General features: G+C 42.1%; 2 protein-coding genes across 3 annotated transcripts; one reads left to right on the top strand and one right to left on the bottom strand.

The window, feature by feature from the left end:
* Positions 1 to 1232: 1232 nt before the first annotated feature.
* On the bottom strand, positions 1233 to 22031 carry LOC120830868 (DNA repair protein XRCC4). Of its 2 annotated transcripts, XR_013451991.1 has the most exons (9): positions 21907 to 22031; positions 19120 to 19261; positions 18200 to 18390; positions 9079 to 9245; positions 8385 to 8534; positions 7867 to 7940; positions 7181 to 7335; positions 4260 to 4392; positions 1233 to 2036 (listed from the first exon to the last, which is right to left on the bottom strand). XR_013451991.1 is itself a non-coding variant. In XM_040195835.2 (8 exons), the coding sequence occupies exons 2-7, from the start codon at positions 19256 to 19258 to the stop codon at positions 4268 to 4270; spliced, it is 846 nt and encodes a 281-aa protein (XP_040051769.2). In that variant the 5' UTR covers positions 19259 to 19261; positions 21907 to 22031; the 3' UTR covers positions 1233 to 2036; positions 4260 to 4267. The 2 variants fall into 2 exon arrangements, 1 of the variants encoding a protein (XP_040051769.2); XM_040195835.2 differs by lacking the exon at positions 7181 to 7335.
* On the top strand, positions 22009 to 24634 carry tmem167a (transmembrane protein 167A). Its single transcript, XM_040195838.2, has 4 exons — positions 22009 to 22137; positions 22956 to 23065; positions 23778 to 23812; positions 23900 to 24634. The coding sequence occupies exons 1-4, from the start codon at positions 22135 to 22137 to the stop codon at positions 23968 to 23970; spliced, it is 219 nt and encodes a 72-aa protein (XP_040051772.1). The 5' UTR covers positions 22009 to 22134; the 3' UTR covers positions 23971 to 24634.
* The last annotated feature ends 1156 nt before the right edge of the window (positions 24635 to 25790 follow it).

Raw genomic sequence — 25790 nt, 5'->3', positions numbered from 1 at the left:
CCTGATATATGTTCAGGGTCATTTTAAACAGTCTGCCCACTGCTTTGCTTCCATATGTGTGCCTGCACCCCAGCAGACACCGCGGTACTTCCCACTGCGAGCGAAATGAGTCACCGGTAATTCAGTCTGACACAAGCTTACACAAAAGTAAGTTGGGAAGCTAAATCAACCAATGGAGGAGCTTTTAAAAATGTGTTTATTTTTCCATTGGTTTAACCGAATTTAAAAAATCTGGTTGATTGTCCAACTTGTTTGAAGAGTGGCTAATAGTATAGTATATGTTCTCTAAAAAAATGGTCATTTTCAGTTTTCAAACATCGTGACGGCACCTCCGGCAAAAAGTAAAGTCAACGTGACTTAAACCTGCATTCGTTCTAATGGCCAGTAGGGGGCAGCTTGTCTGGTCAGATTGCACGGAATACAGAATGAAAATCGTGGTTTAATTTAGATTAGCATAGACAACAATGGAGATTAAGATACCATGTGGTTCAAAAGCTGCTTCCACAGTACTTCCGCTCTGTCACATCATTTCTTCTTACAACTTTAACCTTTTCAAAGTGTATTTTCAGTCCATAAAAGTTAATTGTAACCGCTACGATCGCCTAAAATGTAATATCCAGCGCTCTGTTATACTTAGTTCCACCATCAACAAAGACGGCTGCAGGCCAAATGCCAGACTCAAGGCTTCCACTTCTTCTATACAGTCTAAGTCCAAGCTGCATCAGACATTTCAGTGAGGAGCACTGAGAAAAACCGAGCAGCCAAATCTAAACAAAGATCTCTCTGTCTCACTGCAGCTCAAAGGCAGGAAAGCAGGAAGACGCCGGTTATTTCCCATGATGATGGGAATCCTACAGGTGCACGCAGTAAGTGAATGACGATGATAAGCAAGTGACCAAACGTTTAATTTCATCCTGGCACAGCCACCGCCTCCCTATGGCTGCGTGGACTGCTTTGTGGACCGTTTTGTCTAGAATGCCCTTCATTCATACCTCTAATCAAAAATGCTCTCTGTGGAGAAAATGGAATTTAAAATGTGGAATATTATAAGATTATCCATGCATGTTGTACAAAGTTATACAAATGCTCGTAAGGGGCCTCTTCGTGCCGCTGCTATTTTTGCATTTTTTTTTAAATGCTAATACACATTTTATTCATTTTACATTTCTATCAATCCAAAGGCAAACTTACATCTTGAGGATTCAATCATTTCTTAAAATGTAATCATCACATTCTCATTAGGATACATTTTATTCAAGCTGACAACTTGTCAATAATACAGGCTAGTTGGTGTACATAACCATAATAACACATCTTCATATGGTTGATTTACACTTTGCTTCCACTGTACGGTATAAAGCCTCATGACAGAAACATGACAGACACTCCAGCAAAGGCACGTCATGATTTATTAGATTGAATGTTTACCCTTGTTAACAAAATGAATGCTTCTCATAGCTGCAGAAAATACTGATAAGAAAAAACTATTGTTCCTCTTTTTTTCAAGTCAAGTTGGAATGTCCTGCAATGTGAGACATTTCACCATAGATATTAACGCACCTGAGACACATTGACAACATTTCACATATCAAAAGAATCACCTTCTCCTTCATGTATTTCTAATACATTTCCAACATTTGTGATATCCAAAATAAAACAATAAGATTGATTCTTCAATCAATAGATTGATAGTGGAAACATTCCAAAATAAGAAAAAACAAATATACCCGTTTGAGATTATCCAGCATTCACAGCATGCTCTGCTGAATGAAAAATAAAAAACTGAAATGTTCATTAGTTTCCTATCTCGTCCATAATAATGTCTCATCATCACTTACAAGTTGTCGTGCACTCATCCGTGAATGATCCTTCAGAAATGATCTGGCCTTCCCTTTATAAAACGTCTTACAAAAGGGATGTATAGAGGAGCCAGGGTGACATTCCTTTAGGGATTACTAAACCAGCAAGCGGGTGTTGTGGGATTATGCAGGCGGCCACCCGTGGTCTTCAGCAGACATAGAGGTATCATCAAAATCCTAAAAGACAAGGAAGGAAGGTCCAGAAGTCAAAGGTAGAATGGTTGGAAAAAGACCCAGAATGCATAGGTTCATTACTGTGAGTGTGAAGACACACTGAGGACCTCGGGACCTAAAGCTGCAGGCAGAGGCAAAGGAAGCGGTGGAGAAAGCGAGACAAACACAACACCATTAACCCGACGACAAAACCCCCCCCTCGGGTAGTTCGGGCCAAAGAACATCTAGCGAGTAAAAGGGCAAATGAAAAGAGAAACGAGGCAGGTCCAAATGCTAGCTTAGAGAATGGGAATGAAAGAGACGGGTTCTGGTTTGTTGTCATAATGAAAAGAGGGAGGAAAACATCAGCAAGAGATGATGAATAAGCTTTTCAGCTTCGCTTCGTTGTTGGTGACACCCTATTTTCAGGGCGTAACCTGTTGTCCCTCCGTAGTTGTTACCCTGGACTCACATGGAGCCAACGTTGAGGGGCCCGTCGGCCAGATTTGAGCTCTGGGGCGAAATTGCTTCCATTACTGCTGGTCCAGATCCTCTGCCATGTTCTGCAAGTCATTAGCAGCACTAGCAGTTCCTGAGGAAGCACTGGAGGGCGTTAAGTGTCTATTATCACATGACAGCTTACGCATTTGGGCAAAGTCTTTGCGGCAATGGGAGCGAGCGGTCTCAAGTGTTTGGAACCAGATAACGTCATTCATTGCTCGTCTTTAGCTTTATTGTAGTGGAGAGACAAGCAGCAAGTCTCTACGCAACCTGGGGCAGATAATTGTCGCAGTTAAAGCAAACCAGATGGCTTCCTGACGGTCGCTTTCTCAAACTGGGACAAAATCCGGGCCCCCCCCTCCCACCACTGTTTTTGTTGATAGTATGGAGGTGAGGGGTGACTATTTGAAAGTAGCTGGCCACTGGAGAGGGATCAAGAAAAACGTTTTCAGCAGAAAAACTTTAGATGTTTGGCTTTAATCATATTCATGGTGGGTGATGTCTCTGTTGAGGAGGAGGATGGAAGCGAGAAGGAAGAGAGCCGAAGAGAAGGAAATACACAGTAATGTGAGGAGGTTTTGCATGACTTGCTCTAATTTTTGCAGAAATACAAATGTATTCATATTTAAATATTTTATATTTCATCCTTCAATATGGAGATCTACTCCTACTTATATTCTGGTATGAGCCAAAGCTGAGAAATAAAGCCATTTAAGTATTATTTTAAGAATAACAACAACAACAAAAAAAAGGATAACCTTTCTAATTAAATCTGATAGAAGGACAGGAGTGCAAATGAGAGAAAAGGAAGTGAATGTTCTCCCTGGAACTCAAAATCTACTGCCGTCATTTCTTAGTTGAACCGAGCGACACTAAACACTGCAGTCATTTTCAGTGTTGTTTATTTGCCAGCCAACCCCCACATGTTAGCAGAGGGAGGATGTTATGAGGTTTTAGGATTTGAAAGAAGCATCACAACAAATAATGTAGGAGAGGTGCTCAACTTACCATACGAACCAAATAATGACCGACAACATGATAACCACTGCAGGTTGAAATGACTATTGCGATGCAACCACCGAATGAGGATATGCTGCACTAACGTTTTCTCAATACAGATAGAGAGAAAATGTGATAAATGTAGCTTTTTAGAATATTTTCTTGCAGCTGCAGCATACCAACAAGACGCAATGTTAGTCTGAGCCCATGTGTAACCCTAAAAGGCCGCGGTCCTAAAAAGCAAACGTTCAGGAACCCGTGATCATTGTATTGCACAGCGTCAGTATGAGAAAACATGCAGCTGTTGGATGTGGAAGGACCTCACAACCTCGTGTGCATGTGCCGGACATTCAGGAGACGAGTCTGAAAACACTAACAGAAGCTGATGAACGTCTTAACAGACCCACCAGCGAGTCTTTCTAAAGTTGCGTTAAAATGAACGTTGTTAAAATGAACATTTCACAGGCCATTAAATGAAGCTTGAAAAAAATGTCCTTTCATTGTTTCTGAGGTTTTGGGGACACATGGAAGCGTTTATTCTTTAACAGAAAGAAGACTGGAGAGATTTCGTGTCATGTTGACACGTTCTTAATATGAGTTACTTGTTTTCCCATCGGAGCTCTTCCAGATACAAAGTTTGTGCTCCTACTGTATGTGAAGAGGGTCCACAGTACAGATATCAACTAAATAAAGTGTAAGTTGAGGAAAGCAATGGCTTTGCGGATGCGTTCATTTGTTATGACTAACCAGAGGTGTTATTCCTGCTGTGGAGGCTCTGGCTTCTGGCTGTTTAGCAACCTGCTCTTTCGCCTCCGCTGTTCATCCTCCTCATCGGAAAAGGTCCGGTCCGCAGAGATGCCATGGCACTCCAGATCGCAACCTGCGTGGAATATGAACCGCATACACACAGACACACACGTTCAGAGAACCTCCTTTGTGGCTCTCACCACATCCTGACTTTGCCTCTGCGCATCTTTAACGAATGAAATATCAAAGCTGTTCATTTGGAAATTCCCGCTGACTGTAAATCCAACACATGAGAGGCACATTACCATCCTTCACTCGTTCGTCTGACTGTTATCTAAACAAATGCATTTAAAAAATGAAGGCTGTCTTGCTCCAGATTTAAGGGATTTGGGGGTTTCGGGGCCAAAGTCCAAAATCTGCGTTGGTGTCATCTGTGGCACATTTGTGTGAGCCTCATGGCACATTGGCTCAGTTAACCTCTGTTGACCCTGGTCAACTCAACACCTAAAAACCCTGTGACGTTTATCGGGAACAGAGATCCGACATTCCACACAAGCCTGGTCATACGATTGTTTATACACTGACAGACACACAAACACACCTGCTTGCCCTTTAACACTGCTGCAAGCTCATTCAAAACGTTTGACAGATTGTGTTAGATCAAACGCAATACTGATTAGGAGATAGCACTTGTAATGTGCACGGTGAACTTATTGCTACTGTTACTATTCTCTGTGAGATGAAGAGGGTCTATCTGACCTATTTGATTATTTTTTGTTCATTTTCTTCTTCCCGATGCAACACTCATCCTTTAAGTCACAAAGCCTCGTCTCCCCTTATTCTCATCACAATCTCTTCCATCTTGAGTCACCAAATCAGGAGTGGAATGCTTCCTACGCGTTCCCTATCCAACGAGTTTCTTCTTGTGTCTTCAATACTGCCCTGTCATTACTCTCCGTTATCAGGTCCCAGCCACATTAAACACCTTGAGGGGTTGACATGGTCCAAGCCAGTCAAAGGGGAATTTCTTGGGCCACATTGTCTGTAAAGTTCTTAATGCAAAAAAAACATTTTATGCACAAAAGTTTGTATTCTGGCTCAAACTGTGCAACAGCCAAATGGTTGGAAACTGGACTTTATCTAATATAAAGCTCATTCAAGACTTTCCTTCTTGAGGAAGCTTAGTTTCTTTGACATTAGCAGAAAGCGTCCCAATGTTTTTAAGGGGTTCTCGAGCAGTGTCTTCTTCTATGCTGTGCCTTGTGGAAGATACAAACAGAATCAATGAGATGATCAGAGAGGCTGCTGGCTCAGTGGTCGGCCTTACCCACGACCCTAGAAGGTCACTAGAAAAGAGAACAAGTTAAAACTGATTGTTTATTTTGAAGTCCATGCTAATAAAACAGTGATTTGAATTTACTCAGAGGCTCATTCAGATTGTGTTCTTTGGTGACAAATTAGTTGGACTGATTATTAAAGCTTTCTAATCGATTACTTAAATTAACCAAGTTTACTTTATCTATCTTATCTATCTCTTTATAATGTATGCTAATATTAATTTCACAAACACTAAATAAAGGTTGTTCTGTTCTAACCACAGATTATTCTGAAGGTGGCTGTGAATTGATTGGTTGCTACGGTTACGAGACAAAGGCTGGACGTACAAGAAGGAATAACATGCATTAGCATATTAAAAACAAAACCACTGGCTTGAATTCATGGCTTGTTTTCATTATGACCAAGTGAAGGCCAAGAGAGAAACGCCCAACAACTAATTTGTTGGACAGCTGACTTAGTGTAAATACTACAACTATCCCGGGAACACCCATAATGTTAAAAACACAGAACCCAGAGAGAATACGGGGGCAGAATCATCGACACAGATCATTATAAGCAATATGATTTTTACTGACAAGCTGCAAACACAAGAAAGCATTGTGAAACCCTTCTGGCCTGCAAACAAAGGGACCCAGATACGTAATCTACAACCCGATCCATCTCAAATGAAGAGGAGTGCGTGTGCGTTAGTGCATTCGAGAAAGTTTAGCAAAATTAGGTTAAGAAGGTGGAACATGCTGAAGTCATCATTGTACTTTGCAACTGTATTAGCATCATGGTTGGAGGGGGGTTGGGGCAAATTGATCAGTGGGAAATCTCAGCAGATTGCAACATGTGGTACGGAGGGGGGGGTGACTCAGCAGTTGTGACATCACGCCCACTTTGCATGATGCAGGAAGTGGCTGCGACCACCTCGCGGTCGGCCACGTTGAAGCAATCACTGCAGACTTCGCTGGGTGGGTTTATGACTCACTGAAAAGTGTTTCCCAGAACCTGACTCCCCGAGGGTGTATTCTCTGCCTGTGCGTGCTTTTAAGTTTACGTTAAAAAAAGAAACCTGCTTACATCATCAATTACATTAAACTGTCAGGTTTATGGGACAGTAAAATAAATTTAAGGAAAGTTCAAATTCAAGAGTTTCACTTAAGAGTCTGCAGCGTTTCTGAGTCACATTGTGACCTTTGACATTACAAGGAGTACCGGTAATGGGCCCAACCAAAACATGTTACATGTAGTGTATAAGTCAGCGCAATATTGGACCAACGAGTGCATATTGTGTTGTAACAGCAAAGGGGACCCATGAGAAAGTCCCAAATAAGGACTTTGTGTAAAGCTTGAAATCGCCCTCTGAAGCATCTGTCTTCTATTCTCTCCTGACTGATGCATGAGTCTTCTGATAGCTCTGCGGCCATGCCTAAATATGGAGAGGTAGAAGACTAATCTTATCACCTAAAGCCTAATGATACTTCAGCTCACACTGTGATCAAACACACACTGCGACTTCACCATGTGGTCCTCAAGGAATTCAAAAAGCCCAAACTGGTTGAAATCCTGCAAAACCCCATCAGGCGTCAAAATCTCACCTGGGTGTGAGATCTGTTTCAAGCCACAACACTGGTGCCTCATTTGATAAGGGCCACGGGAACCCCAGGGAGCCCTTCTCATCCAGCCACGACGTCGCTGAGACTATCAACACCCGCGCATGCCTTCACTCTGCGCTGGCCAATGGGACTTGGTTCTTGTGCAGGGAAGTAAAAGAACAAAAGGCTCTTTTAGATCCCACAGGAGGAGAGGATCGATTGCCCGCGCTACCTCACTTAACCTGCAGAACGAAGACCACGGAATTCCCAAGACAAAATGTCAAACCTTCACTGTTCTCTCTGACTGCGGAATAGTACTTTGATTATTGACATTGTGAGTGAACACGTATTTTTAATAATCCTATTGATATCAATAATTTAATATACGTAACACACGCCTGCCAGATTAAATTAAACACATTTGTGCGCGTTAACGCGCAAATACACAGCTATTTGCCAACTGTTATGAATTGCATCGATTCAGCTGCCTTTCCCAAAGTGAAATATAATCCATAATTCATATAATTCTGAGTAATTAGATGTTTCAACATAAACAATCCATTTTTCCTTTTGTTTGTTTGTTAAATTTTTCCTTATGAGTTGTGAGATAATATTGAATTAAATTTACTTAGGAACAGCTTTTCCGTCCAACGGAAACAATAAAGCTGCACTCTGCCACACACACAGACCTGTGAGGAGAATAGTTGGCTCCTGAGATGGATGAATGGTCTGCTCTGTACTGTCCGGAGTTCTGTCATGGTAACTAAAAGAAACAACACAAGTTTGAGAGTAAAAAGGAAAAAGCTTTGAGGATTGCACTGCTAGCAAATATTCTGGGAATCATCTTTCAATATTTTAGATTACTGTCCACAGGGAAGGTAGCACAGCCAGATACGTAAGCAGCCATGATGAATCAAACCTTCCAGCCGCTGTGGCCCTCAATGACGGAAGACACACAACAGGCTCGTAAAGGAACAACAAGCCACTGCTTGCGTTTGGCAGTCATACACTCAGATCTCACAGCTCTGTGCTGAGCTGCTAAAACAAAAGTGTGCAACTAAGGCAATAACCTCATTGAGTTGATTTACTCTTTGTGCATAATTATCAGTGAACAAATAAACAGCAAATGAGCTAACAATTGTATAGTAACAACGCTGACCAGTTATGCCAGAGAATCAAAGAATCAGTTCAAGCAAAGTCCGCTGACCTGTGTCTCCCTTCCTCATCTGTCTGATGCAGCTGGCGGACAGCATCCTGCAGGCCTCTGATCTTGGCCTTCTTCTCATTCAGCACCATGACAAAGCGCGAGTACAGATCACCCTCCAACGTTTCCTTATCTCGAACCTGCTGTTCCAGTCTGGTGAGAAAACAACAACAACGATGTGTGTGAAACAACATATTTGCCAGCCACATGCACACGGACAGACATGCGCAAACACAGAAAGGCAAATGCATGTTTTAGAAGCGGAGGATTTCTTGTTAGTTTGCCTTCCAAAAATGAATTGGCTTAGAGGAATGATGCCGAGGCCTCCACCCTGTCCAGGCATTAGTCACCCACGTCCTCCGTCTCTGGCAATGTCTGTCTATTTGAAATGAACTTATACATAAAATGAAAGACGTACAGCTGAAACATTTTAGTTCCCAGAAATCCCAAGCCCAGTTTGTAACACTGGGTGGAACCCTTCAGACTCTCAATGGGCGACCGGTGATGATGTCATACATGGTGATGGCTGTGCATATAAACAGCTGGAAGTGCGACGTATAAAGAAAGGACAGCTTGAATGCAAACAACACAACCAATAAACAAGTTCCGGCACTGCACATCTTAAGGGGGGGATTTTCCATTCCAACATGACATTTGCTCTCCATCGCATCGTTTTCTTTTATAATCGCATTCTTACTCTCGGAGAATTCTCTGATGCTCCCGTTTCAGCCTACGGGTCTCTTCCAACAGCTGGCAGTTTTTGGACTCCAGATGAGTACAGTGCTTTAGGGACTGGCCAATCATCTCCTGGATTAGCGCTAGCGGGTCTGGCGCTGGCTGCAGCTCCACAGAACCCAAATGCACCTACAGAAAGTTGGGAGAAAAGAGAGTGCGAGATCAAAAGAGAACTTGAGAGCATGAAGATCAGCATTCATATCTAAGGCCATAAATGTTTCTGGCTGGCAGGCTTTCATTATTCCTGATAACTTGACAAGTGCCGCAATGTGGGAGGACATCAGTGCTCCACCGGTCTTCCTCTGCATTGACAGGTGACAGTTAAGAAAGGTCAGGGCACATGGTAAGAATAAGCTGCGAGTTCCTCCCTTTGAGCGGGGCCGACTGAGAGAAGTTCAGGTTTGAGACTATGGCTGCGTTCCAAATCTTTTTACCATTTAGTAAGTAGTGCAGCTGCTTTCACAAAGTAAGCACTGTTGCATGCAATAGGCATACAATTGGGACACACTTCTTTGTTATTACATGGTGCCTTCAACTTTGACCCGAGGCTCATACATCCAGGTGCTTTTATCAATGCGTTGTCAGAAGGCTGTCATCAGTTTGTGCTCTCTCTGCGGCTTGGTCGATATATAACGTACCTGCTGTGCATTGCGGAGAATCGGGGTCAAGAATGGCTACAACTCACTTTATAGCATTTTATACCTCCCGACTACCCTGCGACTACCACAGGATCGCCTGGGGAGAAGCTGCATAAAAAAAGCACAACAACCCTGAGATAGAATAGTGTTTAATAAATGAATGGGTAAATGCAATACGTTTGCATCTAAAGCAGCTTCCCAACCTGTTTAAAGTGAAAGTTAGCATGCATTTGTAACATCAACATCATCTGAAGAAGCACGGCAATAAAGAGGTGTAACAAACCATTGCATCACATTTTGTTTGAAGAGGGGATACATTCTGAAACGTTGATTTGTATTTTTTTCTGTCTGGGGGACTTGCTGAATTCATTGGTCACCAGTAAAATATGCAAGCGAGCACACAGTTGCCTCTCTGTTGCTTCTCGCTTGTGGCTTTTTGGAATCACAGACAGGTATCAGGTCTAATAAAACATTCCTCATTTAGTTATCATTGTGGCACTTAGTCACAGAGCCAATCTAAGGCCTTTCGGCTGGTAACGGAAAAAATCTGTAGTTTCTGAACATTTAGTTGACGTGTCAAATCTTCGAGGAGGCAAAAAAAGGACTAAATCTACAGCCAATGGTTCCATACAGAATACCCTGAGGAAGCAAAACTCTGTTTGACCGGGAGTTTGCACATCAAAGCAGCAATTTTAAACATATTTTTGTATAGCTGCAGTCTCCTTTGCTTGTTGCCACGGAGATTTCCACCACGGCCCCACAACTCACAAAAAAGGTACCGCTCATGATGTACTGGGAAACCAGAAGGTGACAAGGTGCTAAATCATCCCATGGCTCTGTCAAGGTCGCAGCCCAACTGTAATAAAGCCACTATCTTCAAAAGCGCTCATAAAATAGTTGTCATGTTTTCACCTGGGCCGATGCTGTCCTAGCAGGCCACACAGCTGTTTTCCCTCCACTGGGGAACCCAAACATTTCAGATGGACATTCGCTTCAAATCGCCACCTCAGCTTCTCTAGCTTAACCTGTTCTTAGTATCATTTTCTCTTTGTGTCAAACGTTCTACTCTATGTTTTCTTCCTTTCCCTTTGTCTCCAAAAACAATTAAAAAAAATTATCGTCAATGCTTTGTGCATGAAATATTCTACAATCTATGGAACACATTCATCCATAGCATCTAAAGAGGATAGCCTGCAGGCTGAAATAGCATCAGGACCCGGGTGTATTTCCTCACTGAAACAAGCAAAGAACAGTGCCGTCGTCTTTTCTTAATGGAAAATATGTTTTTGCTCTTGTCCAGACTTCAGTACAAAGTTTGATGGACAGATATATTATCAAATCATCTGGGGTTTTTGTTGTTCTTTTCCAACACATTTCCATAGTATAAAAACCTGCTGGGTTAGTCGATATAGATTAAGAGATCCTTCTGTGAAAACCATCTCCCAGTTGTGGCATGCTTTATCAGTACCGATGCTGCCAGTCCGATCAAACCAAGGACATCAACAATTTGACAAAAGTCAACATCACAGGATGGGGACACAGAGGGGACCACCCAAGATCTAAAGGAGGATGAGATTCCCAAGAACTCATAAAAACATGGAACTCCATCATGATGTCACAGTGGTACAGAGTGCGCTCCTCTCAGGGGTTTAGAGGAATTGTTTTGTGACACTGAGCTCCGTGAGTTAACAAAGCGATTCAGTGTTTGTGCACGATGGTCCGCTGTTAATTAGAACTGGTGTAGGGAAGAGGCCCTGTAAGAATGCCTGATGTTTAGCTCAGTCATAAGTTTGAATAGCGTTTAAGTCATCATGTCCACTTCAAAGATGTACCCACTTGCACACAGTTGCAGGCCACCCATTACAATCTGTATGCACAGATAGGAGGTCATGATAACTCTTACCACAAACCTCCCTTCCACCTTCTCCACAAACGCCTCCTCACTTTTTTACTACCTTTCGAGATCTCTGGTGACCGTCCAGAGGAAAGTCATTTGGCATTAAATCATCCCTGTGAGAAAAGAGGGCAATGTGAAGGCTTTGGGCTCTGATATGCAGGGTACAGTAAAAGTATCACTCCATTATAATGTCCAATTGTTTCTCACTCACTGACAATAATTCCAGACCACGATCTTCCTGACCGGCTTGTTAACATGGTTAACAACCATCTTCAGACACCAGATACAGAGATCTAAACTGCTGGAAGCGCAGGCGGTATTGACTGGCTTAACAGTGGAAATGACACTGCTGCTGCAGTTTATTTCTTCTGCTCCTTGTTTTAAATACCAAAAGGTTGTGTTTCTTTCGGGGTTTCTGAGAAGAAGTAAACATGTGAATTCCACATCACCAGGAGTTTACCTTTAGCTTACTGTGCAACACGGAAAAAGGAAGGATGAACCGATCAAAATATAAATGTGGAAATGTAGGCAAGCATCATGCTAATCTTTACACAAAGTCGCTTGTTAAAAGACAAAATTGGGATAAAAAGCTGCCTTTCTTTTCTTCTGCTTCTCTCCTGAGACACAGAGATAAAGTTAAAGGTCAATCTGCACACATTTGCCAGCCTCTGCCAAGGTGTGGGAGGTCAGGCTGTTTGTGTGTTATTCAGCACCCACTGCCACATTTTTCTACTTTGTTAATAAACCAACGATACAATACAAGGGACTGATTCAAAGATGTTAGGCTTTATCAGCGTTAGACATAAGAGTTTAATATTACCAGCTGATTTATGATAATTCAAATAGTGATGCATCAAACGCAATAAACCAAGACCGACAGAAAAGGGGAGATTAAAATGCACAAAAAAATGAGATTAGATGCAAATCCCAGAAATGTTGGATGGGATGAGACATACTGTATTTGAAAAAGTCATCAAGTGACAAAAAAAGATTAAGCAAAAACGTGTGAATGAATAAATCTCTCGGGATTCAGGAAAGGTTTGTCAAACATTAGAGCATTGTCTGATGTGTGTGTGTGGTCTGACTGTTTGTGTGTGCGTGTCCCTGCACAGCTTGCCAGACCATAAGGTCAAACCCGTGGAGAAGGGGGGGGGCGTAGGTGTGGAGGACAAAGCCAAAAGAACACATTTCCAGTGATAATTATACCGTAACACGGTGTAGGCAAAGAGGACACAGAGCTTCCATTATCGTTCTGTCCAACACATCACTGCAGAGGAAAAGAGAGCAAAACCCCTCATTAATCAATAAGTACTAATCCATAGGTTAACAGTGCGTTAGCACCATTGTAATTTTAAACATAAAGATCTGTAGCATATAAATGTATCTAATTTGTTGCCAAAACGTCCCGCTTAAAGTACCATGTTTATATATTATCATGATTTCTCAACATTTTTCCTATTACAAAATAACGTCTGTGTCCAAGGCAACAGGGAAGCAAGTGGGTGAGCACTGTGTTCGCGATGACAAAGAGACTGTGTTTAAGGTCGGCCATGGCTGCTCGATATGGGAAGTGTGGGCACGGAGCGCAGATCGGCTCCCTTGTCCGCCGTGCAGAGGCGTGAGGCCAGATAAAGAGCAGGAAGTGAGGGAGGACTCAGTCCAGCCCCGATAGCATGAATGTCCCCATGGACGCAGGGCGTGCTGTGGCACAGTACCAGTGCAGATAGTGAGGGACACAACTACAAATGTATTAGGTATCTGCCAAGAATACAAGAGACACCAACTACAACCTACTGAGAAATACGGACATTCCTGGGGGGGGCAGCAGTCAGTGGAAAAGAAATCTGGCTTACAAGGCAAGGCAAGGCAATTTTATTTGTATAGCGCTTTTCATACACAAGGCAGACTCAAAGTGCTTCACATCATAACATTTCATACAATAAAGTGAAATAAAATGCAGGAATTAAAAGACAATTAAAAACAGCAAATAAAATTATAAATTAAAATCTTATTTAAATTGTTTTATTAAAGGCAGAGGTTAAAAGTGCAATGTAGGTAAAATTTAGCAGAAGGCGAAGCTGAACATAAGTTTTCAGTCTTGTTTTAAACGTGGTCAGAGTTGGGGCAAGTCTTAAATCTTCAGGAAGTTTATTCCAGCTGTTTGTTGCGTAGTAACTAAATGATGCTTTCCCATGATTTGTATTTACTCTGGGAATCACTAACAGATTGGTGCCAGAAGATCTTAGTGATCTTGAAGGCTTATGTAGTGGAAGCATATCAGTGATATACTTTGGCCCTAAACCATGTAGTGATTTATATGTGAGCAGTAAGATTTTGAAATTAATTCTCTGACATACTGGGAGCCAATGTAAGGATTTAAGAATTGGTGTAATGTGCTCACATTTTTTGGTCTTTGTTAGAACTCTAGCAGCAGCGTTCGGAACAAGCTGGAGCTGCCTGACAGTTTTTGGAAGACCTGCAAGGAGACCATTACAATAGTCTAGGCTACTAGTTATAAAAGTGTTGAGCTGACATGAGCCCTCTAAGTCGTGCAACATTTTTGAGGTGGTAGTAGGCCGATTTTGTTACTGATTTGATGTGACTCTCCAAGTGTAAATCTGAATCCATAATAACCCCCAGATTTCTGGCTTTATTTGATGTTTTCAGGGACAGAGAGTGAAGGTGTTGGGTTACTTTAAACCTTTCTTTTTTAGCACCAAATGCAATGATCTCAGTTTTGTCTTCATTTAGTTGTAGGAAATTTTGACACATCCAGTCTTTGATTTGCTCGATGCACTGGCACAGAAGATCTGTGGGGCGATAGTCGTTTGGTGATAGCGCTACATAGATTTGGGTGTCATCAGCGTAGCAATGGTGGTCAATTTTATTTTTTTGCATGATTTGTCCTAGTGGGAGCATGTAGATGTTGAATAAAGTCGGTCCTAAGATCGAACCTTGGGGGACTCCACACGTTACGTTGGTTGTTTCTGATACAAAGTCACCAATGGAAACAAAATAGTTCCTGTCTTGTAGATATGACCTGAACCAGCTTAAGACTGTGCCTGAGAGCCCCACCCAGTTTTCCAACCTGTCCAAAAGTATTGAGTGGTCGACAGTATCAAATGCAGCACTGAGGTCTAATAGCATTAATATTGAAGTTTTGCCAGAGTCTGTGTTAAGACGGGTGTCATTTACAACTTTAATAAGGGCCGTCTCAGTGCTATGAAGAGGTCGAAATCCTGACTAGAAATTGTCGTGGCAGCCAGTTGAAGCCAGGAAGTGATTAAGTTGTTGTAGGACAACTTTTTCAATTATTTTACTTATGAAAGGTAGATTTGAAATCACAAAAAAGAAACCCTAATGAAGAGATCTCTTATCCTCTAATTTAATTCCCGTCAGCAGTTTCTATGGTTGCTTTCTAACATATTACAGTAAATTACTGTAACAGTAATGCACAGTGAACTCAACATTCAAAAAGATCTAATGTTTTGATATTAGATTTTCCACAAATAATGGAGAAAAAGCTGCAAAAATACCCCAAAAAATCAGTCAGTCTACTTACATGACAGAGATGGTAAAAACTGGCCAATGAATGTTCCCATCAAAAGCAGCTAGGAGGCAATTAAATGTAATATGATCCTTTTATCTCTACAACGCACACACACACACACAATGATCATGTGCCTGGTTTAAACAAGGCATTGTTCATAAATATTGTTGTCAAGAGCAGGCTTTCAATATGTACAAGTACATATTCTATAATTTCACACAGAATTTGGGTTAATTTGATGATTTAATTTGGGTTAGAATAATAAAACATGGACTACTGGCATCATCCCCAGTGATCTACTGTATAACACAAGTTCTACTTGATAAACATGAAACCTTGACAATCAGCTGCAGTTACCACAGCCGTCAACCACCAGAATCTCCATCTCTGTGGATCAAAAGCTGATGTGACGAAAGAACTGTGCAGCTCGATGGTCCTCAAACACAGAGTGACATTTTAGTTCGATAAAACGGTCGGCCGCCACACAGTGCACCAAGCTGAAGGAGAGGCGGCACAAGTAACAATGGATTGATATCAAAGAAAGTACAATACGCCAAAAACAGAAACAATAGTTGCATTGTATAATCAACTTATATCAATGGACACAATTCAGCCTAATTAAGTTACTGACTAAATTAAAAGGTATACCAATAGTTCATAAGTTGTTAGGGAGTCAATACCTTGTAGTTTTAAACAGATGTACAGAAGCTGTTGATCCACTTAGAGGCCCCAACGTCCTCAGAACATTCAGTGTCAGTAAAAGTGTCTGTAGTAAATCATTCATATTTCTACCAATGACAGATTCCTATTTAAACACACATTAAGGAGGAGATGATGTCTGTCTTTGCCACGTAAAACACCTGCTTAGTAGCAGTTAAACAGCGAACACCCAAATTACATTCATCATTACAACTTCGAGGGTCATGATCATAAAATATTAATGTCAGGTTAAGTTCGACACCTGTTTAGTCTCTGGCCTCTGTTCTTTTATTCCCAAAGGGAACTTGCCTCATTTTGAACTCTGCAATTATCTGGCTGGGGAAAATATGTTCTATTTCTAAACCTCTGATGTGTTGGGAGATGAAGGGCAAACGAGGGAGAAGAAGGAAAAGAAAGAAGAATAAGCAGGTGTTAGACAGGGGTGGTAGTTAGCACTTAATGCAAATAGCCCCCAAGGATTAGATATGTGCATACCACACACAGGCTGCACGAACAGCAATGATTACTGTCAGCAACAATATGAGCATGGGCGACATTTTTGAACAGCACCCTTGGCCACGGTCAATCATTTTGTGCGTTTTTTCCTTATCACAATCTCTACATACTTCCACCCAAAACATATAGGAGAGTTCTTTCATTTCAGCTATTGAATTGTCAATATGAATTGACAATTCAATCATTCCATTAAAATAAGACCTAATCAAATTGTGTTACCACAGGGATCTCGCCACCAGTATCCCCACCACGGCCATGTTAGTTAATCTAATAAATCATTGTGCATCTCACATTAACAATCAAACTGAGCTCTATTTTGGGAAACCTTGTATGTGTTTGAAACATGCAAAACATAAATGCGTGTTCTTTAAAATATACATAATTTCACTTCTTAATATCATCATTTCTTGTGGATATAGTTAGTTGGTTAGTTACCATTTTAATAAAAATGTCAGAGGTCTGGCTACATTTTACTTTTAAAACCAACAGTGTGTCTGCACATGTCCAAACACAAACACATGCACACTTGTATACACAACCCACACACACAGACACAAGGACAGCCTGGGGGAGTTGGAGAAAGAAAAGAAAAAGCTCTCATCAACTGTTGTTCGACATTGTTAGATGGGGCCGGCCCCACCCATAAATCAGGGTTTTATGGTCCCTGCAGTGTTCCTAACCTCCTGGCCTTCTCCCCCTTGGTCTCCTCTACCTGCAGCAGTTCCAGGACCCCAAGTGACCTGCCGCCCGGAGGCAACAGCGTCCCCTCCGAGTTTGTGAGAGTAACACTGAGATCCTCTGAAAGCCATGTGACCTGCACTCAGTCCAACCTGCCACTCACTCACTGTGCACCGTGTAAGAATTGCCACAGCGCAGCAGTCTATACGTGTGTGTGTGTGTGTATATACGTTGCTGCACAATCTCAAAAAGAGATGTACTAATTGTTTACTTTAACGCAAACTGGCTCCGCCTTAGGGTGGCGTTTATGAGCCGTGGGCATAAGAAGACTGACTTATATTGTTGGTATTGGATGACTGAGTGATTCCTATCTCTGGCTTTTCAGTGGCCCAAAGGCCACCGGGCCATTCTGATTCTGCTTTAATGTGGGGGCACTATAATCCTTATCTTTTCAACGGCCCCCTGTAAAGAATAAGACTTCCTTTCTATTTTGTTGTATGTCGTTAGATGTGTTCGCCCTCAGGGAACAGTGACAAGGGAGAAATGCCCGGTGTGGAATGCAAGCGTGAGCTGCGGATGGACCTACACAATAAAGAATCACTAACAACGCTCCAAAATTGATCTTAAACCATATTTGTTTCATTGATCTGTGTGATTCGCCCATCAAAAATGACACAAAGCCCCCCAAATCAATTCCAGGGAATACTACCGTAGCACAGCAGTCTGAAAGCTTCGGTTCCAGTCAAACCTTGTTTTATATGTCGGGAAGAGATTCAAGCAGTTTAGAACAGCAGACGTGTCGATGTGCTGCACATACAGGTAACTCAAGGCAACAACTGCTGCAGTTATTTAGACTTGGTGGTGTTGGTGAAGCTTCCTATGACTTCATCACAGGAACACACATTACGTTCACCTTTCGTCCAAGATGAAATAGCTAAAAATTGCATTCATAGGAGTTTCAAGGCCAGACTTTTCAATGATCCTGCAGACCTCAAAACGGGTCAGAGGTGATGCCCAGTTCATGCGGCATTCAGCAGTCTATATACATTATATTTTAATTAGCCCCCGAGTACAATAGTCAAATCAAACCAAAGCTTCTGCTCACCGAGGTGTCGTTACAAATCTTCTGATATGAGAAATGGCGGTGATCTGGACTGATGTGGAAAGAATACAACCCTTCGTCGCCTCCTCTCGTTCCTCCTTCACTTCCGGTTAGCGCTTGGAGAAGATCCTCAACATATCTCTCCTCTGTGGCTCCCACATTGTTGGCTTCCTTTGTCACCTCATCTTCTGAAACTGGACAAAAGGAATGCATCTAATTGTTGCGTCATTTTAAAGTCATACAGCTGAGGGTAAAGAGGTGATGGCAGACCGCAGAGGCAAACATTAATTATGTAGCATGTGAAAGCATATTCAAAAGGAAGCATTCACAGAGACCAGGGGGGGGAATGTTGTCAGCTGTTGCACAGCTGCTCACACTAGGCCGAGGGTCCCAATTAAACCATCAAACAGAAAAAAGCCCGCACAGAGCTCTCACAAACCCCATCTCTGCCTGTCAACTCTGCAGATGGACAGCAATAGAAAACTAGGGAGCAGTTATGTTCCAGGTGTCCTTCAAGAGAAAATGTTCTCATGTGCATATGTAACCACACACACACACACACACACACACACACACACACACAGAACACTGACTTGCACTTACAAAGACAAGCCTTGTAGGGGTGAATCTACTCGCTACACCTGTAAGCTGCAGCGCAGGAGAGAAGAGAACAGGTTCACTGCTGTCCCTCTTGTTTGAGGACCAACAGTTTCAATATTGTGAGGTGGGGTCAGCCAGGTGCACACGCAGCTTGACTCATTGTAAACCTGGTGACAAACCCAGTCAATGTTCAAAAGATGTGATTCTTTTTGGATCACATAAGCTGAAACCCGTGAGCTCAGTCACGACAAACCTGGGGGACTTCAGCGACGTGGTGACAGATTTGTTATGTGTTTACGTGTTTAAATATCTGAAGTCTTTACCTTCTCCAAGCCAAGCCGAGCTGCCATCGGTGAGCGCTAACGTGAAGCCAGCACCGAGGGCTGAGGCCCAGTCCACTCGCAGGAAGTACGGGGTGCCTAGATCAGTAGCCACAGCAATCTGTCTGACTGTACCGCTCATGACCTGCAAGAAGCAAATCAAAAACAGGAATTAAAAGACTCATCGCGCTGGGCTCTATGCGCTGCATTCAACATAGTTTGCAGGCCTGCTGTTGGCGTTAAGTCAATGATGACAATTTATCCAACCATCTGCGGTTCTTATAATTCTCTATGAACACATAGAAAACATCCACGAGAGGGTAGAAAATGCAACATTTGTAACCTTTTAAAACGTCTTGTTACACTAGAGATGGAAGTTTATTAATTTAGTTTCTGCAGCTATGTAGACTATGTCTCACAATAAGATGATGCTGATCTTTGTGGATAGTTCTGTAAATATATACCATTACTACATGATCCATCATATTTGACAATATGAATCAAAGAACAACGACAGCCATTCATGTCATGTGTTCGCTCACTACAGCCCGACACATCTCAAGCTACTTCATCCATTACCAAGCCGATGCAGAATTGTCAAAGCGAACCCTGCAGGCTCCCCGCTCTCACAGATACTTCTTACTGAGAAAGTTAATCACTGTTTGCCAATACAACATTGAGCAAGCGTTTTTCGGGAAATGTCACCGTGCCCTTGGCCTAATTGGTTCAATGCTGCAAGTCTCCTTCCAGACGCAGCCATGTTCCACAGATCAGTTACAAACACATTTCTTTCTTTCTTTTCCCAAACTTTTACTTGATTACGGATGTCCAGGCCAGACCATGTGATTACTGCTTGCACGTGAAGCGAGAAGTGAGTTGGACATCTTCCCTGCTTAACTACAGGGCAAAATGTGTTAGGTTGGAGGGAAAAAGACAGCTAAATTAGCAGTTTGCCAAGCTGGACATGTTTGAAAAAATGAAAATGAGCGCCTTTGGACACTGCGCTATAACTTAGGGCGTGACGGCACTTTTGTTGTATTATTCTTTTGCATCCCCTGCCATATACGCTGACAGAGCAGGTGGCCAAGGTAATTCAAAATGAAATACAGAAGACACACACCAGTGCACGCCCATGTGGACGTACAAGAACCTCGTAGCAGATTAAAGTTGACCCTTTGTGCTTCAGGAAGGGGTGTGGCGGGACGAAACGAGATGAGGGAGCTGAAGGGTCCAACTTTAACCTAATAAAGTGAGCCCAGCTACTCATTAGTTACTGTAACATCTGTTGTGCAGGGACTCTGACCCGGCGGTAATGACAGAAGGACACTCAAATTAAATAAACAGTGCTGTCTTTCAGGAATGGAGAGCTGCGTGAAATCTTCAAAGTTAAAAAAAACAAAACGATGGCCTCCCTTTGCATTTACTCGATCGATGCGACACAATCACCGGACCGCCGAAATCCTCGGAGCCTGAATCCTCGGAGCCTGAATCCTCAGAGCTTTGACACGGCGTCCTCATCCTGTTCTCTTGCTCACCCTGTAATTTCTTCGCTCAGCCTTTTCATTGTCATTTCTTCAGCATTTTCAGCATTTTCTCATATGCAAGCCGTAACTTTGCAGGAAGTACTGGGCCAATGAGTCACAAAAGCATCTAATTATGCATTTTGGGTTCTAAATAGGGAGTTCATACAGAGTAGAAATAGCCATGGTAATTAACTGTCTCTTAAATGGGCTCGGACAATTAAGCCAGTCCTCTCTCACTGTACTTTCACTGGGCTTTCCCTCCATGCTTCCTCCAATGCAATTGTGGTCGGGATTAAAAGGAGTCTTTTGGGGGAAATGGGGTGAAAAGAGGATGCAGGAGCGGCAGCTGAACAGCAGAGCCAGGGCTCCTGCTGGCAGGGTAAATTAAGGGAATTTATATGGTCCTGCGAGCCAATGTTGTCATTGTTCGCAGAAAGAGAACGCTAGATGCTCTAGTGCAGCGCTTCCATTTCCATCAATAAATCCCACAAAGAACCAACATTACTTTAGTCAATAAAACACTTCAGTACAGAACCTTTTTTACTAGTTGCTTGCAAATAAATCAGCAATAATGGAAGGAGTGAGCCAGGTCAGACAGCAGTGAACTCAAACCTCAGGTATCACTAATAACAATAACAGGGAAAAACAGCAAAACATTATTAATGTTTTGTAATCTCACAGATGTATATCTCACATGCAGATTCTGTGAAGGAAGAAGTTGATGGGGATTTATGACTCAATCTAATCAAGACGCTGCAATGTTTGGTTGGAGGAGGAAGTGAACCCCGGAAATGTCAGTCTCACATCACCAAAAACACGGGTGGGATCTCTTAGGCTATGCTCCTGTAAATATCAGTCAAATATTTCTGTAGGTTTGATCATAGAAGTAGTAGCAACTTTGTAAAGCATTTGTCTAAAACAATATTACAAAATGCCTCATGAAATGTCAAGGATATATTTAAATTATTTCATTGTAAAATCTAAAAAGAAAGAATGGCCATCCTCAGTTTCCACTAACACTATACTATTCAAGCAAGCTCTTGTTTTTTGTACCGTATAATACAGATATAGTATTACAGACGGTATCGATTATTTAAAGTTAGACAACTTCCGGGTTCTACACGTGCCGTGTGCTCTCTAACTGTATTTCTAACAGAATAAGGAACAGCAATACCTACAATAACGTTACAGATACTACATGCTTCATGAAGTTTTATTTGACAGAATACATTGAGAATATATTTTTTAACATTCTCAAAACACTTACGGTACTGTATGGTCTAACTACTGCAGCGTCCAGACGATGTCATTTTTGTATGAAACTTCAATCACTAACGCTAATGTTGCTGTTCTCCCAGACAGGGTTCCACCTCCGACTGCTGCTGTATCAGCCAATCAGCGGTGCAGTACGTGATTACGTCACGTAAACCTCTATGGTCACGTTACGTACGTCAAGCCAGCAGGAAATGTGATGTGGCTTTGACTCAGATCAAACATGGTAAGCTTGTTTTTATAAATGAAGTGGATCTTCCCTTTTACAGCTTATATTAAGCATATAGCGTAACACGTTCTTCGTGTAGTGTGTGTTGGAAAACGAGTGTGACGAAAGCAAAAGCGAACATTCGGCGTGACGCAGGACGTATATGAAATGCTAAAATAGCCCGTTAGCATTGGATAGCTAAATATGCTAAAAGTTTAGAAAAGCAACCGATTAGTTACATGTATGTTTCTGTTGATAAATAAAAATAGCACATATGGCCAAGGCCCTCGTAGTGCGAGTTGTTTGGTGAGAAAGTCCGAGCTACATTACCACAAACTAATGAGCGTGTTGGATCGCGAGCGTCGCGATGTTACGAGCTGTGTGCCACGTAGTTGCAGCATCGTTCTTTGGGTTTAATATTATTGATTAATTAGGGTTTAGAGGTTGTTGTTTATGCACTTGCAAGAAAAATGCATATTGTAAATAAAGTATGCAACTGGACTATTCCCCTAATCATGTATTGAAATTAAATCTTTAAAAAGCAGACAATTTATCTAAACTAACGTTACATTCTTGATTAAATGCAGTTTTACCGTAAGCAAACACAGTTGGGGAAGGTGTGTAAACTACATGCAATGGTACATATTTTCTAATACATACGTTGCATTCAATAAGGTTATAGTCGAAGTTATATGGTGCTCATTTTGCTGTTTGTGAGCTATGGTTTCGTTTTCATACTCGTTTAGAATTGCTTACCATGTGACGAGCAGGCTGTTGCTGGTAAAGTGCACTAAATCATTTTTACCCTAAATGTTTAACTCTCTTTCACATTGCAGTCTGCCATTTTCAACTTCCAGTCACTGTTGACAGTGATTCTTCTCCTGATCTGTACCTGCGCTTACATCAGAGCGCTGGCTCCCAGCCTGCTGGACAAGAACAAGACCGGGTACCATCCCATACTTTGCCTTTGAAATCTTTGCGTTGATTATTTGACCCCTCAAGACCTCTTTTAATGGGACACCATGCAATGTCAAACCAACTTGTTAGTGTTAATAATACACTCTTTATCTAATTCTAACCCTGTAAAACCTGATGATATAGAGCCTCTAATTTCACGCAGGGCTCTCTACAGTGCAGTGATGCGCCAATCTTAGAACAATTTATTTATGTTTAACACAGATAATCAGCGTACCTTCTGCTTTCAGCAGTTGATTCCAAATAGTTCAGTGTTAAAGCTCATATGAGAGCAGTTTATTTGATTTCTGAACTTACCAACATGACTCAGTGAGTGTGGAATCGGAAGCTCCTGAAGGAAGCGCGTGAAGTAGCGGGAGGCCTAAATGTTCATCATCACTGGATTGTTATTACTCTTAGATGTACAACCTCCATGATTCACTTCTAATATGTCTGGCACACTCAAACACACACAGTCATTAGAGCAGGGACAGAGGCCTGGAATGCCACATTTGCCTCCGCTGTCCCTAGAGGACTAGACTTGTCGTCTCCCTGACAGGAATCACAGTTATTGTAGCTAGACATATCAACATGAAACCCAGCTTTATTTTTTACTTTTACTATCAGCACAATCAAGTTCTTTCTCTCTTTTTGTCCATAATTCCTTCATGTAATATATATATATATATATTTTTTCTTTTTAGGATTCTAGGGATTTTCTGGAAGTGTGCCAGAATAGGTAAGCTCATATGTGCATACGTTCTTGTTGCAACAAAATGTTGCTAAACAATGTAGCCTTGAGCTTTGCTCTGTTGTTTTCCCCCAGGTGAGCGGAAGAGTCCCTGGGTGGCTTGCTGCTGTGTCGTCATGGCTTTTAGTATACTGTTTCTGCAGTAGGAGAGCGAAGAAAACCACGATGGGAGATGAAGAGAAAACCTGGGACGGACACTGCAATCCCAGAGGCACATCAGGACCGCCAGTGGTTGTCGTTTAGATATGATAAGATGTAAAAATGGACACCTGTCACCACTCACCGTAGCAACGGGGAGAGAGAAAATGTTTTTGGGGGCGGAGGGATGAGCTGATAGCCCCAAAGTGTGTCTCAATCCCTACGGACACTTCCAGGTCTATCTTTGTGTTTGTGTTTTTGTGGAATGTTCACTCCGGATGTGTGTGTGGGCGGATGGGGGATGGGGGCGGTGGGGGGGGGGGTGCTTTCTGTTATCTGCCATTTAGTCTAAAAGACAGAAGTCATATTCTTGGTGGGATCAAATTGATACGTTGTCCGAACATTTCAAGCTGTTTTTTCTTCCTGCATGTTTGTATCAACTTGTATCAGTTGCATAAACCAGTTTGAACTTTGAAACAGAGCTACAATGAAGTGTGACTCAAAATCATCCGCGCCCCTTCTTTATTGTGTGTGGAGAGGGTGATGATCCGCAGCAAAGTAAATGGTAGAATAGCTCTGCAGATGCCTAATTGTTGTGCATATTTGCCTCAAAGAGCTGCTGATGTTTTTAAAGTCAGTTTGCTGCTATTTATTAAAGAACCTTTTTGGAAATTGGGGTTTTTCATTTCTTGCCGTTGACACTTGTTGATGTATGTTGTGGTAATGATGAAGTGTGATTAATAATAACTACTAGTTATGCAAAATACACGTTTAGAACTAGTAAAGATGTTGTCATCTTCTCTCTTTAAGGACTACATTGCACGTGTGATGAATGATTGCAGCTGTGGAGAAAATAAACGTGACTATTTCTTCGTTGGGTCACATCTGAAGTACTCATGCTGACGTGAGATTAACAGTGAAGAGTTTTGCGATAACCTCCATAACAACTGTACAGGCGCCACTCATCTTCACAGGGTTCTTCTGTGAGCTGATTGTACCCTGCAGCTTTACATCCGTCTAGTATTTGCTTCCAGATATGTAGCAGTGCAAACTGCATCAGAATTGAGAGCAGGGAAGATCGCCTCTGTTTTGTATTTGATCTATTCGAGGCACTCTGGAGTTTTTTCCAGATTTGTTTTATGAGAAGTAGGTCATGATTAAATGCAGACACGAATGATCAATGCTTTTTTTTCATCCTTTAACTTTAATTGTGGCCGCATTAAAGCCGAGTTCAAGGTAGTGTGACATTATTCCAAATGCCACATGCAACACTCTGACATATTATTATTACCACGAAAGAACGGCAGAACTAAGCGTCTGATAGGATGTACTGAGCCATGAAATATGAAATGACCACATTGGAGATACAACATGAGCATGGTGAATATGTCACGGGTAATTTAAGGAACAATCACTTTGAAATAAAGGTTTTACACAATCCCACACAAATAAAGCAGCGGACTTGATGACACGTTCACCTTTGATACTCTGATCGCTGATGAGTGTCCGTATCCCAACACCCCGGCCCACAATCCCTTGTTAGGGGACGTGGATCCCATATTGGTGCGCTTCTGTTCCGGCGCTGCGGGCTGGAGATAAAGCATCAAGTGAAGGCTGCCGGTAACGTCTGGATTATCAGGCAGTGACGCAGAGACGGGAGACAAAGGGCCAAGAAGCTCTCAAGTCATCTCATCTATCTTGGGAAGCAGAGATACTGGTCTGCTGGAGGGACCTCACTAAAGGACCAAAGGACCTACGGTATTGGCCGCTGATGAAAGGGAAGCTGTATGGAGGAGCTGAGGTCACTTACTCCAGCTGATGATCCCAG

Source organism: Gasterosteus aculeatus, chromosome 13 (genome assembly GCF_964276395.1).
Source record: "Gasterosteus aculeatus chromosome 13, fGasAcu3.hap1.1, whole genome shotgun sequence".
In the NCBI taxonomy this organism is placed as follows: Eukaryota; Metazoa; Chordata; class Actinopteri; order Perciformes; family Gasterosteidae; genus Gasterosteus; species Gasterosteus aculeatus.
This window is presented reverse-complemented; position numbering and strand designations above follow the sequence as displayed.